This window comes from Contarinia nasturtii, unplaced genomic scaffold, assembly GCF_009176525.2.
Source record: "Contarinia nasturtii isolate CC-2019 unplaced genomic scaffold, AAFC_CNas_1.1 Cnas_scaffold_533, whole genome shotgun sequence".
NCBI classification, from domain to species: Eukaryota; Metazoa; Arthropoda; class Insecta; order Diptera; family Cecidomyiidae; genus Contarinia; species Contarinia nasturtii.
The window spans coordinates 2,548,877-2,564,595 of NW_022197885.1; the positions used below are offsets into that span (position 1 = coordinate 2,548,877).

The window sequence follows — 15,719 nt, forward strand, 5'->3', positions numbered from 1 at the left end:
CTACTAATCCAAATGATAGAGAAGCATTGATAGTGATTTTATTTTTCGATGACACATTGAACCACGTATCTTTATTGTTGGAAAATGCGAAACAATATGTTGGTATACAAAAATGGTATTCATTTCATAATCTTGGTGACAAGTCCGGCAGCAATAGTAACGCCACCAACGCGTAAAGCAACTCGTCCAAGCTCTTTAATTTTGGCATATTTTTCAATGCAAATTGGTCTGCTTACTTCAATCTCAACAATTGCACATGAGTTATTACTTAGGCAACGTGGATTCTTTTTAACTATTTCGCCGGTGCCTTTGTGCAATTGCGATTTAAGTTTTACAATAACAGCTGCTTCAACAAGCGATTGCAGATGCAAAACGACTGGATAACCATTTGTGATTGGCATTTTAACATTGAACACAATAATTCGAGCCTGAAAACGCGTTGCAATTGGTACAGCATCCTTCGTATGGCAAATAACAGAACCGACGGTAATATTCGATGCATCAATACCCGAAAGTGTTGTTGTAACTTGATCGCCAGCAAATGCAGTTACAATCGAATTGGTCTCGTCAATATTGATTTGCTTTACAGTGGCTTGCTCTTTGATGGGGCAAACCAAAATTGTGTCATTCCGTCGCAGTATTCCAGTTTCGATTCTGCCAGTTACACAAAAACCGGATATTCCTTTGAAAATATCTGTAACTGACATACGAAGCGATTTGTCCACCGGTCTTTCGGGTACTTTAAATTTATCTGCAACAATTTTGGAATGAGGTTAGTTTTTCCATCAAATAAATGAAATGTGTCTAGAATTTTCTTACCGATCACACTGATGAGTGTTGGTCCATTATACCAGGATAAAAGTTGTGATTCAGTTGGTGGTTTCACCAAATTTTCACCGGACATTCCAGAGCATGGAATATAGGTAATATCAGCCTCTTTGAATCCGGCTTGTCGCAAAAATACCTTTAATTTGCTAACTATTTCATCGAATCTCTCTTTTGACCAATTCACTGTATCCATTTTATTTACAACGACACCGAGTTGACTCACTCCCAATGACCTTGAGGATGCGATTGAAATGATACAAAAAAATTTATTAATATTGAAAAGAAAATGAATAAAATCGTAAGTAGTACCTCACTAGAAGTGCGTGTTCTCTTGTTTGCCCGCCTTGTTCGAAACCAGTTTCGAACTCACCCTTAGTAGCATCCACCACTAATAATGCACTATCGGCTTGGGTGGCGCCCGAAATCATATTTGGGATGAAATCTTTATGGCCTGGAGCATCCAATAGAGTGACTGCTTTTGTGTTGGTTTCAAAGACGAGTACACCTACATCCATTGTTATGCCTCGTGAACGTTCTTCGTTTGTTTCGTCCAAAATCCATGCATACATAAAACTCATTTTTCCAACCTTCTTGCTTTCTTGTTCATGTTTATGCATTGTCCTCTGTGAAACATATCCCATATCGAATAGCGTGTGACCCAAAAGTGTACTCTTCCCGGCGTCCACATGACCGATGACAACTAAATGAATGTGTGGTTTTTCATTACCGCGTTCCTTTTCAAATAATTCTTTGGCGTCTTGCATCGATTGTTCCTTGGTTTTTTGTGCTGATTTCGAACCATCATCAAATTGGTGGCCGATCGGTGTACTTCTTCCGGATACGGCCGGTGATTGAATTCGTGGTGACTGGATATCAAATCCTTTTTTTGTCACATCGAGTGTTGCTTTAACTGCCGATATTTGCAGCGTTTGATTTTGATTTTGTTTTTGAGATTTTTCAAGTAATCTCGATCCAATACCTGCACAAAATATAAACTCAATCGTATTTAATAAGATCTGGTATCAAAAAGCATATAACAATTTCGAAATGCGAAGAAAAAACAAACGAGATTTTGTTAAGATAAAAGCAGTTTATTCGTTTTCATTGAATTTTTTGGCATACACAAAATAATTGGCAAAAATCCGAATGAAGAGACAAAAACAATGGACTCGATTTCTTTTTTTTTTAAAGAGAGATTTGATTCTCTGGAATAATAAATTAAATCTATATTTTAATGTCTCAATAAAAAAACAAACAAACAAAAAATCTGCTTATTTGGTTGATTTGATTTTTTGTTTGATAATTGTATCAAATCGAAACGGTTTGATTTGATATTTGCTAACAAATCCATGTTGGATTGTTAATTGTCTTTTACGTTTGTACTGTGAACAAAGAATTTTACCAAATGCACTGGTACATTTTGTACGTTTATCAAAATGCTTGTCAACTATATGCGCAATATTAAGGCAACAGTCTTGTGAAATTATAGGCTGTACATTTGTCTTTTCAGCAATGTCACAATCGATAAATTTAAAATCGATTTGTTCAACAATGTGTTTAGTTGGTGCAATAATTGAGCTACTAAAATTGGGCCCATTCAATGCGGACGCCAGATCAATTGCAAATTGTGGTTTCTCCGTAAATGTTGAACCATTTGAATTGATTGGTGTGTGTTCGGGTGGCATATTTTCAATATCTTTTGAAATGTGCAATCGCTTCAAATCCATAATTTTCTTCAGCGACATTTCATGCGGAGTTAAACTATCGCCAAGTGAACTTGGTGATACAGAACTGCTGCCGCCGCCATTCAATTTTGGTATGACAAACTTTGACGATTTTGGAATATTTATACTCTCTGACAGACTCATTTTTTGTAAACCGTTTGTCAATTTATTTGTGGATAAATGTGCACTTGCCAATTCGGATAAATTATTGAATTTTGTTGAACGTGGCGTGGTCGATGGTGACAGTGTGATGGTTTCAGTGGATTTTTGACCGAAAATACTCGGCAATTTAAATTTTTTCACTTCACCACCACCGCCACCAGCACCACAATTCACTGATGACGAACTGCGCTGCTTCAACAAATCCGTGAGGGATAATAGTTTTGAGTCTTACCTTTGCCAAAATTCGCAACACACAAACACATACACACACGCACGCACACGGATGGAAGAATGATTTGAATAACGAATAGCATCGAGATTTGGCCAAACATGAAGATTTACATGAAAACAAAGAAACGCGAGAAGAAAAATAAATAATGCAAACAATAAAAGGCACAGTTGCATCCACTGTGTGCGCATCATGAATTGAAAAACAATAGCAAAATTGAGACAATTGATAATTACCTGTTTCAATTGGCGCCCGTGTGGAGGCCGATGTGGCTGGCGTGTCAGATGTGGCATTGTTCAATATCGCATCTAATGCTTTGGCGCAATCGAATTTATTTTTCATTATCGTTTCAACTAGCTCTCGCTGCGACAGTGTATCGCCGACTACATTACGAATTTCATCCATACACGATTCCAATAACACTTGATCGTCATCGCTTAGAGTGGGCATCTTAAAATTCTATTGACATCGAGAAAAGAATTGAATGAATGTTGTGAAAAGTGGAAAAATAATTGAAATTAAATTCATTACATCTGAGTCTCTGCGCAGTTTTTTGTGTAGTTCGTCTGCTACCGTTTCGGTTTCCTCATCTGATTCTTCTTTGATGTCATGATTTTTTGTGATGAATGATGCAATACTCTGTTGTCCTCGATCTCGATCATACATCCATTGTTGAGCGTCAGTCGGCGATATGCACGACTCATCATCCACCGAATTACCATAGACATCGTCGTATTCATCATATTCTATTGACAAAATAAAATTTCAAATAACTTTGTTTTTCGATACACACACACACGCACTCATTAACAAATCAATTGCTTAATGATTCAGTGGAAAAAAACATACCTTCCGAATAATTCATAGTTCTCACTATGCGATGTCGAGACATTTTGATTGATTGATTTGCTGATTTTTGTTAATTCGAATTGGTTTAACGTTAGCGATTTTAGTTAAATATAAACAAAATTTTATAAAAAAAATTATACTGATTTTTAGTTTTTTAATTTACAAATAACCAACATAGCTTCACTCTATTATTTGTTCTTTCTTTCTTTGCAGTGAATTGTCGAATGATTTTGTGATTGACGTTTATACTTAGGGTTGCCCGATATATTTGACATCATTCAATCATTAGAATTGCTTTAAACGCATTCGATTGTTTTCGAAAAATAAAATAAATACCAAAACACATTGAATCTGTCAAATTGTGAAATCAGTCATGTTGTTATGATTGGATATTTGGTTTAGATACGACGAAATTAAAATTTTAGAATAAGATCAAATAAAAAGTACGCACAACATCTAAGATGAGAAGAGCAATTCAACAAATTGCATACTTTGCACCAAGGTACATTAAAACGTTGAATTCAATTTCATTTATTTGTGAACAGAATTCAAGCGCAATAATTTTGTTAACAGATTACGAAATAACTATTGTGGACGAATTGATAATCATCAATGTCACCGTTTTCAATCGACTGCATCGGCGACAAACCAACAATCGAATGACAAACCAAAGCTAATTTTAAGTGAATCATGCTCAAGAAAATTAAAAGAAATTTCAGAGAAAGAAAATAAAAAGTATCTGCGAATTACTGTTGATGGTGGCGGTTGTTCAGGCTTTCAATACCTATTCGATTTGGACGATAAGGTGAATGAAGACGATGTTTTGATTGGCGATGGAAGTGGTCAAGTGGTCATAGATACATTGTCGTTGGACTATTGTTCCGGTTCAACCGTCGATTATCATAATGAACTCATCAAATCGGGCTTTCGCATCATTAACAATCCAAAAGCCGAAATGGGCTGTAGTTGTGGAGCATCGTTTTCCATAAAAATTGAATAAATTTGACTTTTGTTTAATCTTGTAAAAATTATATTAGCTTTTAATCTAGTCGACAAATGTTTTCTAAAATCAGATTATTGTTGAAAATAACAATGACATGAACAACAACAACATCGTCTTTGTTTCTTTTTTCTCTTTCTTCTTATGACTATATTCTGCAACCATACTGTATTGAATCTTACTATGAAGTAGAAGTGGAAACATTGAATGCATTTCCCCCCTTATGTGTAGTAATGTCAACATTTCGTGCTCCAAACACACTCCCATTGGAATGGAAAATCATCCGTCCATCTAATGCTAACTTTGAAGCGTGAACGAGAGATGAGTAGCTGTATGTTTAGCCAGATGAGAGCAGAGCCAGTGTGTGTGTGTGTGTATGTATCGTATATCGATATAAATATGTCTGTGTAATGAAGGTGTACATAAGGCGCGCGCGACAATGTGTGCTTCGTATGCGCGAGCTGTATGAATGTCAATGTGCTGGTGAGTATGGGTGAAGAATAACTTCGTTATTGATATCAGAACGATATACTAAGCAGTACGTGGTTGTAAGGTGAACAGAGAAAAAGTATGCTGAAAGGCAAAAGATGTCGAATGTATTAAAATTGTTTGTTTCAATTGAAAATGGAATAGTTCGATGAGGTCAAAGAAAAATAGATTGACATCACTTGAATAAATATATCGTCGATTTACCATTTCACTCATTAAATAAATCAATATATTTTCTTTTTCACGGTGTTAAAAAAACGAGCAATCAACGTGAAAATAGTGAGAAAGAGAAGAAGTTGAAAAAAAAAATGTTTGTCGAATTGTTTGATGGTGCTCTTTGATTTGTTTCACATTTGATATTTTCAGCATCAAGAACTCAAGTGCGGAAATCGAATGTGTGTGTTTTGTGCAATTTATTATTCGTTTCTTTTTTCACACATTCATCTCAATTTTCGATACACAGTGTTCAAGTGATAATTTGGTGCATTGATTATTCTCGTCTTTGAAAGCATAGCAAGCATCGTATAACAAGAAAAAAATAACAACAAAAAAGTAGAAGTAGAGAGAGGCAAAATAAAAATAAAAATAAAAAACAGCCACTGCTTGAAATTCATTTCAGTCTGAAATAATGGTAACATTGTCGCCATCACCTGTATTTCCTCACCTATAATTCGATACATTTTCGGAATGTAAAATCTGTAAAATTGAAACCCACGAAAAAAAAAATCGCTTTCAACCAAAGAATCTAGTGTAGAATAGTTGTGTGTGGTAATCGAATGCTGATGAGAGATAAAAAGTGTTTGTATGAAAAAGAAAGAAAGAAAGAAAAAGTATTTAATTAGTGTAAAGCAGTGAGATAGAATCAAGAGATAATTATACATTTCGACTAATTAACGAGAAAGAAAATTGCAATTCATTAAACATGTTTACGGGAACAGTACGAATGAAAATATGCGAAGCTTGTGGTTTGCGACCCACCGATTTCCAGAGAAGACACAATATGACTTTTGGCAAAGCAGAAGAACAGCCAATCGATCCTTATGTCTCCATCGATGTTGATGAAAATCACCTTGGTAAGTTCAATCTCAGATGTTTTTCTATTTCCTTTTTGTGTGGCTCGAAAACAACTCACATCAAAATCTCTAACAAAACAATACACTTCAAAAATCTTGCTTCGCCATAAAAACATACAAATTTTAAATAGTCGCATAAAAGAAAAAAGAATGAAAAATATGCTGTTCATTGTACTGTATCGTTCATATACACACCCCATATTTTCTATAAAAGGAAAATCTATTTTAGTCGATTCGTGTGTTTTTGCTCTCAATTCTGGTCAATGAAATAGTGTGTCATAGTCTACATCTATTTTAGTGCAATTCGTTTTGATGGCATCGATGCCAATTTATGGCCAGGATATAACGAATCGATTCGAAAAAAAAAAGTGTGGATACGAATCCAAAATGGCATACATTTCTCATTTTTCTTGCATCGAGAAAAAAAAAAATGAACGACAGAAGCTTGTGAGAACGCTCTTCACAAAGCGAGTCACTCACTTTTTTCCATGTATGGAAAATTGTAGAGAAAACTTTTTCCATCTTCACCCATTTTTCATCGATATGCACAACCACATATCCAGTCAAATATGTTGAGAGAGAGCAGTACCAATGGCGAAATTCCAATACATCCGTATTTTGGCAGCAACATATATACGAACACACACACGTGCGCAGGCATACACAGCGAGGAAAAGGTTTCATATACAAGAACCCACACAAATCTCGTTGTGTGTAGATATTTTATACGGTTGTTCATATATGTATATTCCCTTTGTATTTTGATTGCCTTAATTCCGTTTACATTTTCCACTTTTCTCATTTTCTTGACGGTTTCTTGTTTCGTAGGCGTTCAAAATTGCAATAGTAGAAAATCGAGAGAAAAAAAACTGCGAAACAGTGTGGGTTACAAGGCTCTCTTTCTCTCTGTGCTTCTCTCTTATATGCTATACTACTCTGTCCTTATGCAGTGTGAAAGTATGTGAAAATATATGGTTGAGTAAAATTCAATCGCTTTTCATGCTACGAATAAATGCTATACAACGATAACGATGACCACAACAGCCAAGCATTTTCGCTCTCTCACACACACACGCATTAAAACGCATACGCATACACAGTCACACGGAAAATTCGAATGTATTGGCGCATTCTGTTTTCCTATTTCACAATGCGTATTGGTTGCGTGTAGTGAATGTGTTATCCCTGTGCAAATATTGCTTCTTAGTTATTTTCAATTCAATCAAACAGCGACAGGCCCAATTTTATTGCTGTTGTACTGCAAATATTCTCAGGTCCGTGTGTATCAACTTCGTTATATTTATATCGGAGATCATACCACCACAATATGGAATGAATTTTCACACTCACACAAGCATATCGGCCGCAATCAAACTTATACACGCTTACAATGAATCCATGTACGTGTCCAAACTGACCTCTTGTGTAAGGCATCAACTAATTTTCGCACTGAACAGTATGCATGTGTGACACAATGTGTAGGAATTTGAGCCGATTGAAAAACAGCAAAAACAACAAATAGAAAAACGAAGTGTGAAGAAAAAAAACATGCCGAAGAAAAACCAACCATTTCTATGGAACAAAAATAAAAAAAATGTACAAAGCATACGCAGATGCAAAAAGCTCGTCAGCAGATGATCTGCTTTAATAAAACGAATTTATAAGTAATGCATGGAAAATACGGACATAATACGATTAGAATCATCTTTTTTTATTGGAAATCTCGAAATTCTCTGCGGTTAAACAAATACTTTAGAAAAATGAATTACAGTTCAAAAATAAATAAATCAACAGCTCTTCCATTTGATGGTTCAATTCCGTTGATGTGTTTTTTCGAGATATGACATGAGAGCCTAGTACTTGTCCTGCGCAAAATGAATCTACTTTCACTCGCATTTTTTTTGCTTCTTTAATTGTGTTTTCATTAAACCAATCACACTATTCACTTAACGTGAACTTAAAATGCCAACTTGTAATTGAGTCATTGAAAAGCAAATATTTCACCTTGTTGCTCCTTTAATTTTGTTCAAATCAGAAACGACTTCTGCACACTAAATGCCATAGTCATAAAGAATTAAATGCAATTACACGAAACAATTTTTATTTGAGAAGAAAAAAAAAAACATGGAAAAACCTTTGAATATTGTGATGCTTGACTGTGTTATGCAGGACATCATGATAGATACATGGTAGGCTTCAAAGTAAATTTATTTTTATCGGAAGCACTCTATTGCTTTCAATGCAATTAATGATTGAATATGCGGTTGGTAATTGCGAGTCTTTGTAATGAACGGCGGAGAGAGAAAGAGCGGGTGAGCGAGAATATTTGAGACAATGTTTATGACTCCATGGAAATAAGTTTCAAAAATGCGATTATTCGATTTAATTTGTTTGACATTAACAAAGTCGAATAGTGTAGAAAACACATACCACAATGAAATACCGCACACGGTTGTCGAATAAAATGGTCAATGTTTTTCCATCCAACTAAAGCCGAAAACTTCATTCGGAAATTGTTAAAATGGTGTATGTCGGTGTATGTATACAAAATGAAATATGTTTGTTGCCACGGCCTGTACAATAATTGTGTTGTGCATGTGGTTATAGGTTTATATTAATTTTTCCGACGCTCACTCCCTCCCGTTCGTTCGGCACGAATAGAATTAGGTCACGCAGACCGCTCTCTACATGTTTCGTTTATTTATGATTTCAAAATTCAAGTTGTTGCAAACTAATTTTAAAATCAATTTTTTGCGCTTAACAACCGCAAAATGTAAATAAAAAAAAATGATATTAAAGTAAACACCAAATGATGAAAGTGATTTCGATGAGCAAATTGAATTCGAAATATGTCAGCATTATTTTGGTTTTAGAGATATTTTTGTGCAACAAAATTTCGACCAAATTCGACCAAAGCATTTAAATGGAAAAGACAGCAGATTCGATCAATGGAATTTTACCATAAATAAATGAGGGAAAATTACGATTTTGCTAATTTAAAAAAAAATCAGTTTAATACAACTCTCATTCGTTATTTTCTTATTTTAAATTTAACGAGAATATGCAAGTCGACTAGACTGTTGCTGCTAATCCATATGAATCTTCTTATCACTTCGAAAATTGATTCTATATTGGGCAAATGCTACTTTAAATAATTGGATAGACTTTTCTCAAAATTATAATGTCTATGCATGTCTTTGTGTATGGGTGTGCTGCCGAATTTCTTAAGAACATTGTGGGGTTGAGACTCTTCAAATGCATAAAAATAGTTCAAAAAAAGCGTTTTGATAATCGCTTATTATGTTGTTTATCCATTTTTTTGCAGACCGTTCCACCACCAAAGGAAAAACATTCGATCCGTGCTGGAATGAGACGTTCACCCACGAAGTAAACAACGCAAAAAATATCGGTTTGACGGTGTTTCATGATGCGGCCATACCACCAGACGATTTTGTTGCCAACTGTACAATAGCATTTGAAGATTTAGCACACCGTGATAAAGAACAACAGGATTTTTGGGTAAATAACACTACAACAACTTGAACAAGTTTCTGGAATAGGCTATGAATAAATGAGCATCGATCGCATAAATTGGGTCGAAATACAAAATGATCAATGTTGATTATTTTAATTGAAGAAGATATTTCTCTCACCTCATTGAAGTACTGTATATCGTAGAATGAGTAAAATATGCTTATCGCATTGTGTATTGTGTTTCAAAAGTGCAGCCAAAATAAACAAAGATAGCGTTGGTGAATGATAACGTTGTTCTCTTCGGAAAGATTTTTCTCATATATATGTTTTGCTACAAAATTCGATGCATTGCGAACACAGTTAGTATAAATCTTATAAATCATATGATCAAAATTATCTAGCGTTTTATTTCAGTTATCTCGTTTGAATTGAGATGCGAACTGCACACAATAAGACACTTAAAAAAACGTGTTGCAAATCATTTTAAATGATTCCTCGACTAGGTAGTTGTTCAATCAATTTCGTTGAATATAATTCAAATTTCCGTTTCGCAGATTACAATAGCGTTATTATTGCTGTCGTCGCGTGATCTACATCAACATGGCATATCATTTGAGCCTATTTACAAAAATAAAAATAATAGTAATAACAAACTTTCCATTTGCATACTCATGCAAGTTGCATTACACGGTTTATTGAATGTATTGCATTCCTAATGGACTTTAACTCTTCAATTATTCAAATGATAAAGAAGAATCTTTGTGTGAGCGACACAATTTTTTATTTGTTATCGTGAGAATACAAATTGCAAAAAACCATCGATATTATTCTCGCCGATGTACAAATATTGAGAATAAATGTATTTTAATCCTCTTTCAAATCAGGTTGACTTAGAACCACACGGAAAAATCCACATAATAGTTGAACTCAAATGGCACGGTATGTATGGAATAAAATTGAACATTGACTGAAAATATTAGGAAATTTTTAAAAAATTGTCCGCATTTTGTCTTTTTCGTTAGATCAAAGCAATACAAAAGGTGGTGCTATTCCAAAAACCACAGCCATCAGCGGAGCAGAATTCAAGGAACGTGCCGCATTCAATCGGCGGCGTGGTGCTATGCGAAGACGTGTACATCAGGTAAATGACATTCTAAACAATTGTCACAACGTGTCCAAATTCATTTCTGACATATTTCATTTTTCTCACACAGGTCAATGGACACAAATTTATGGCAACATTTCTGCGCCAACCAACATTCTGTTCACACTGCAAAGAATTTATTTGGTAAATAAAAACCATCATTTTAAATTATTGAAAATGATTTTCTTTTTTCAATCAATGCAGATGACCAAATGGCAGAATTTTACAGACAATATATTGAACTAACTGGTCATTTGAGCTGACAGTACGTTAGCCAGCCAAATGGACTAAAACAATAGAAGTTATTGTTTTAATGAACAATCACTTCTATTAAAACAAGAAAAGTGATTCATCATTAAAACAATAACGTCTATTGTTTTAGCCCATTTAGCTGGCCAACATACTGTCAGCTCAACTACCAGTTAATTCAATATATTGTCTGGAATTTTAAAATTGAAGTCTATGGATGGATTTTTTATTCGTCTATTTTATTTTATTTTTTTCATCTTGAAACTGAAATTAAGGTGTTCAAGTCGCCTACTTAAATGAGCGCAGATTGAAGTGTGTGTTGGTTCAAAAATAATTGATTCAAAATTCGACTCAGCACAATCAAATTATAATCTTGTTTATTTCATAAACAAAATTTATCCAAATGGCGCATGACCCACCAATATTTTCCCCACATTTAATTCCAATTATTTTCATTCGTTCAACAGATTTTGCTATTGATGGTCATTAGATTAGTTAACTCACCGACGAGAGTCACTTTTAAATAGTTTTCTTCGTCAAAAAGTCTCTGAATATTTTTTACTTTTTTTTCCAAATCACAATTCAGTTTGCAAATCAGATATGGAATTACAGAACTCATTTTAAAGCAAGAATTCATATTAAATTCGAATTATGGGTTCATATCAATGGTTTGTCCTCTGGCACCAAAGTTGTATTAAAAAACATTTTTGGAGCTATTTCAATATTTTCTCGAGTAAAATCTTAATTAAAAAAGTGGCCATTGTGACTATATGCCAGATGATTTTTCAAATCATAAATGCCAGATATTTTTCTACCGAATACAGCAATTTACATGATAAAAATAAAAAAAATATGTGATTTATATCCATTTAAAACAGACAATATATTTGGATTTTGTCATCTGGATAACGTTAGGCGATACGAAATGAAAACAATAGAAGTGATTGTTATAGTTCACTTCTATTGGTTTCACTCCATATCATCGCCTAATGTTATCCAGATGACAAAATCCAAATATATAGTCTGATTCAAAAAACAAACCTCCTAAAAACACCCTTTATTAAATTAATGTAACATTCTTCTTCTCTTTTTTCGTGTGCTCACAGGGGCATCGGTAAACAAGGCTATCAATGTCAAGGTAAATTATCCCAATCAAATGCAAAAATACATAAATTTAATCAATTTCTAATATTGCAAATGCTTTAATTTAATTTTCATTTCTTTCTATTTCTTTTTTTCGCACTTTGATTTAATGCTTATTCTTCATTTAACCGGTAAATTTTTGTTTTTATTTTTTTTTATTTCAAATAACTTTTGTCAACTATTTCTTTTCATTTACTTAACAAAACTGAACCTATTCGAATATGTATTGAAGAGATAAGAAGAAAATGAATAAACTTTGTGTAGTGAGTGCCGATTTTTATTGACAACCAATAAGAGTTGAATAGACGAATAATAAAAATGCATGTTTGGCGTATAGTTTGGATGACTCAACTCCTGTGTCATTCATCTGGAGATGAAAAAGCAAAATGTGTATTTTTCATTTTTTGCGAACACCTTGCGTAAGGCAAGAATGAATGTTTGCCTCTTCAAAGTAATCTTACCAGGAATATGAACCAAATATATTTGTCGATGAAAACGAAAATGACTTAATGAATTTCATCTCCTGCTCTCGCTTAGTGAAATATCAATAGGAAATTCATTAAGTCATATTCTATTTCAGCGATATAGATACACATATTGAAAAAGGTTTCCTTTTAGTAAAAAACACTGTTAATGTTATGAATCCAATGATACGTTCGTCTGTATAAACGTCTTCTTAAAATGTTCATATTCACTTTAGAAATTGTTTCATTTAAATATCAATAACAATCATCTAATAAATATGACTCAATTTAATAAATAACGATAACAATTAATATCGCTTCGTTTACCTATTTGGAGGAAAGTCGAATTTGGAAAAACAGCAAAATTTGAACATTTTGTATTCAAAATTATTTTTTTATCTATTCCTCTGTATCGGTCTCATTTCCATGTTCGACTCCAATTTGGAGTGTCCAAATAGGTTTGCTATCAGATAAGCAGGTTACTGTTAGATTATTATCTGCTTTTGTCTTCAATCGTCCTTAACAACTCTTCTCATTGATTCTTTGAATTCTATTAAATGATCATTATCCAATTACACGGACTGGTTGAATCTATGCATCCAATATTAAAAGCGATTCGAATTTTTTTCAATACTAAATGCTTGCAGCAGATAAAATTTCGTAGAACTAATTTTAAAAATAGACCGAGTTCAATAAGCTATTTTTTATTGATTTTTATTTGTTTATACTTTCCTTGTGTGTTTGCAAAGAATAATTCAAAAGAATTATTTTTTATGTGAATCAATTTATTTGTAGATTATTCACCATCGAGAGCACATCGTTTTAAAATCAAGTAGCCGAAAGCAGTTCAGGATTTTGAATTTATTTAAAAGCTCTCGATGTTTGATCAATATAGATAACATGATTTAATCTCTTTGTAATAAAATTAATTCGAAATGTTTCATTTTAAAGTTTGTACGTGTGTCGTGCACAAAAGATGCCATCGTTCGGTTGTAACAAAATGTCCTGGCATGCGAGATGAGGTATGTGCAATAAAAAATCAATCACCAATTTATCAATGTATTTATTTAACGAATTACCCTTTTATTTCAATAGAATTGTCAAACGAAGAATGAGGCTCAGCGATTCAGTGTGAATGTGCCGCATCGTTTTCTGCCACATAATTATAAACGCTTTACATTTTGCGATCATTGTGGATCATTGTTGTACGGTTTGTTCAAGCAAGGATTACAATGTGAAGTTTGTAATTTAAATGTGCACAAACGTTGTCAAAAAAATGTTGCCAACAATTGTGGCATAAATACCAAAGAGATGGCCGAAATTTTGAATGAAATCGGCATATTACCCGATAAACAAGGCCTACCAAGAAGTTCAAAATATTTGAATAAGGCTTCCAATGAAGCTGGTGAATCGTCGACCGCATCCTCCGATTTTGGTTCATCGAGCGAAGCGGATGAATCAAAAGATGGCAAATCACCAAATACCAGTAGTAAAAATAAAAGTGGTAAAAATCTGTCGAATCTCACCGCTGCCATTCAAAGTGAAGGTGGAAAAGTGGGCCTTAATGACTTCAACTTTATAAAAGTATTAGGAAAAGGTTCATTTGGTAAGGTAATGTTGGCAGAAAAGAAGGGCACCGATGAAGTCTATGCCGTTAAAGTGCTAAAGAAAGATGCCATCATTCAGGACGATGACGTTGATTGTACCATGACAGAGAAACGTATATTAGCTTTAGCCGCAAAGCATCCATTTTTAACGGCACTACATTCTTGCTTTCAAACACCCGATCGATTATTTTTCGTCATGGAATATGTCAATGGTGGCGATTTAATGTTCCAAATTCAACGGGCCCGAAAATTTGATGAAGGTCGTGCCGCATTTTATGCCGCCGAAGTTACACTTGCATTACAATTTCTGCACAGTCATGGCGTTATTTATCGGGATTTGAAACTGGATAATATCCTGCTCGATCAGGAAGGACATTGTAAACTAGCCGATTTTGGCATGTGCAAGGTAAAATTGAAAAAAAAAACATTGTAATTATAATATGGATTGCAATTAAATGAAAAATGTTCCTTACATTCATCGACAGGAGGGAATACTTAATGGTGTTTTAACATCCACATTTTGCGGTACACCCGATTATATTGCACCAGAGATTTTACAAGAATTAGAATATGGTCCGTCGGTTGATTGGTGGGCACTTGGTGTGCTTATGTACGAAATGATGGCTGGTCAACCGCCCTTCGAAGCCGATAACGAAGATGATTTGTTCGAATCGATTCTTCACGATGACGTTCTCTATCCCGTCTGGTTGAGCCGTGAAGCTGTATCAATTTTGAAAGGTCCGAATTAATTTTCTATTATTGCTGATGATGTGAGATTAAAATAACTATCAAATTAACAGGTTTTATGACAAAAAATCCGGCACGTCGTTTGGGATGCTCTAGTAATGAGTTACAAATAAGAGGTCATGCATTTTTCAAGGATCTCGACTGGGAGGCGTTGGAACTACGTCGTGTTAAACCACCATTCAGGCCTAGAGTGGTACGTATCAATTGCCCAAATATTTTCTGTTCCAACGAAAAGACAATGCTAAATGTTTCGATTTTCATTTTAAATTACAGAAAAGTCCTAAGGATGCATTGAATTTCGATACGGAATTCACGAAAGAGGAGCCAGTGTTAACGCCAGTACCAAATGATGTAATACGTTGCATTAATCAAGATGAATTCGCTGGATTTTCGTTCGTAAATCAAAACTTTGGTCCAGAACGAAAGATCTGTTAATTCGTTTGATTAAAACACATATTCAAACGAGATTCATAGATTAAATGTAATAAAAAACAAGAGTAATTTTTCCCCATTAATAATTTTGTGTGACTTGGACTA

At 34.1% G+C, this 15,719-nt stretch overlaps 3 protein-coding genes across 4 annotated transcripts; 2 read left to right on the forward strand and 1 right to left on the reverse strand.

Annotated features, from left to right (window-relative positions):
• Positions 1-26: 26 nt before the first annotated feature.
• On the reverse strand, positions 27-3,999 carry LOC116339604 (HBS1-like protein). The gene is made up of 6 exons (XM_031765579.1): positions 3,793-3,999; positions 3,475-3,689; positions 3,180-3,402; positions 1,138-1,807; positions 820-1,061; positions 27-751 (listed from the first exon to the last, which is right to left on the reverse strand). The coding sequence occupies exons 1-6, from the start codon at positions 3,833-3,835 to the stop codon at positions 120-122; spliced, it is 2,025 nt and encodes a 674-aa protein (XP_031621439.1). The 5' UTR covers positions 3,836-3,999; the 3' UTR covers positions 27-119.
• A 120-nt stretch (positions 4,000-4,119) lies between these two features.
• LOC116339605 (iron-sulfur cluster assembly 2 homolog, mitochondrial) lies at positions 4,120-4,903 on the forward strand. Its single transcript, XM_031765580.1, has 2 exons — positions 4,120-4,294; positions 4,366-4,903. Exons 1-2 carry the CDS (start codon positions 4,254-4,256, stop codon positions 4,790-4,792), a joined length of 468 nt encoding a protein of 155 aa, XP_031621440.1. The 5' UTR covers positions 4,120-4,253; the 3' UTR covers positions 4,793-4,903.
• Positions 4,904-5,342: 439 nt separating this feature from the next.
• On the forward strand, positions 5,343-15,713 carry LOC116339603 (protein kinase C). 2 transcript variants are annotated; one of them, XM_031765577.1, is made up of 11 exons: positions 5,343-6,354; positions 9,680-9,873; positions 10,713-10,767; positions 10,851-10,969; positions 11,043-11,116; positions 12,328-12,359; positions 13,780-13,850; positions 13,924-14,841; positions 14,921-15,173; positions 15,236-15,375; positions 15,456-15,713. In XM_031765577.1, exons 1-11 carry the CDS (start codon positions 6,204-6,206, stop codon positions 15,615-15,617), a joined length of 2,169 nt encoding a protein of 722 aa, XP_031621437.1. In that variant the 5' UTR covers positions 5,343-6,203; the 3' UTR covers positions 15,618-15,713. The 2 variants fall into 2 exon arrangements, with proteins under 2 accessions (XP_031621437.1, XP_031621438.1); XM_031765578.1 differs by lacking the exons at positions 5,343-6,354; positions 9,680-9,873; positions 10,713-10,767; positions 10,851-10,969 and having other exon boundaries at positions 11,053-11,116; positions 13,805-13,850.
• Positions 15,714-15,719: the final 6 nt, after the last annotated feature.

Coding starts and splice junctions, on each gene's coding strand:
- LOC116339604 (XM_031765579.1), bottom strand. CDS start 3,835: ATGTCTCGACATCGCATAGTGAGAACTATGAATTATTCGGAAG. Junction 1,808..3,179: donor ACGGGCGCCAATTGAAACAG/GTAATTATCAAT, acceptor TATTTTGTGCAG/GTATTGGATCGAGATTACTT. Junction 1,062..1,137: donor GAACACGCACTTCTAGTGAG/GTACTACTTACG, acceptor CGCATCCTCAAG/GTCATTGGGAGTGAGTCAAC.
- LOC116339605 (XM_031765580.1), top strand. CDS start 4,254: ATGAGAAGAGCAATTCAACAAATTGCATACTTTGCACCAAG. Junction 4,295..4,365: donor ATTGCATACTTTGCACCAAG/GTACATTAAAAC, acceptor TTTTGTTAACAG/ATTACGAAATAACTATTGTG.
- LOC116339603 (XM_031765577.1), top strand. CDS start 6,204: ATGTTTACGGGAACAGTACGAATGAAAATATGCGAAGCTTGTGGTTTG. Junction 10,768..10,850: donor AGTTGAACTCAAATGGCACG/GTATGTATGGAA, acceptor CTTTTTCGTTAG/ATCAAAGCAATACAAAAGGT. Junction 10,970..11,042: donor TGCGAAGACGTGTACATCAG/GTAAATGACATT, acceptor TTTCTCACACAG/GTCAATGGACACAAATTTAT.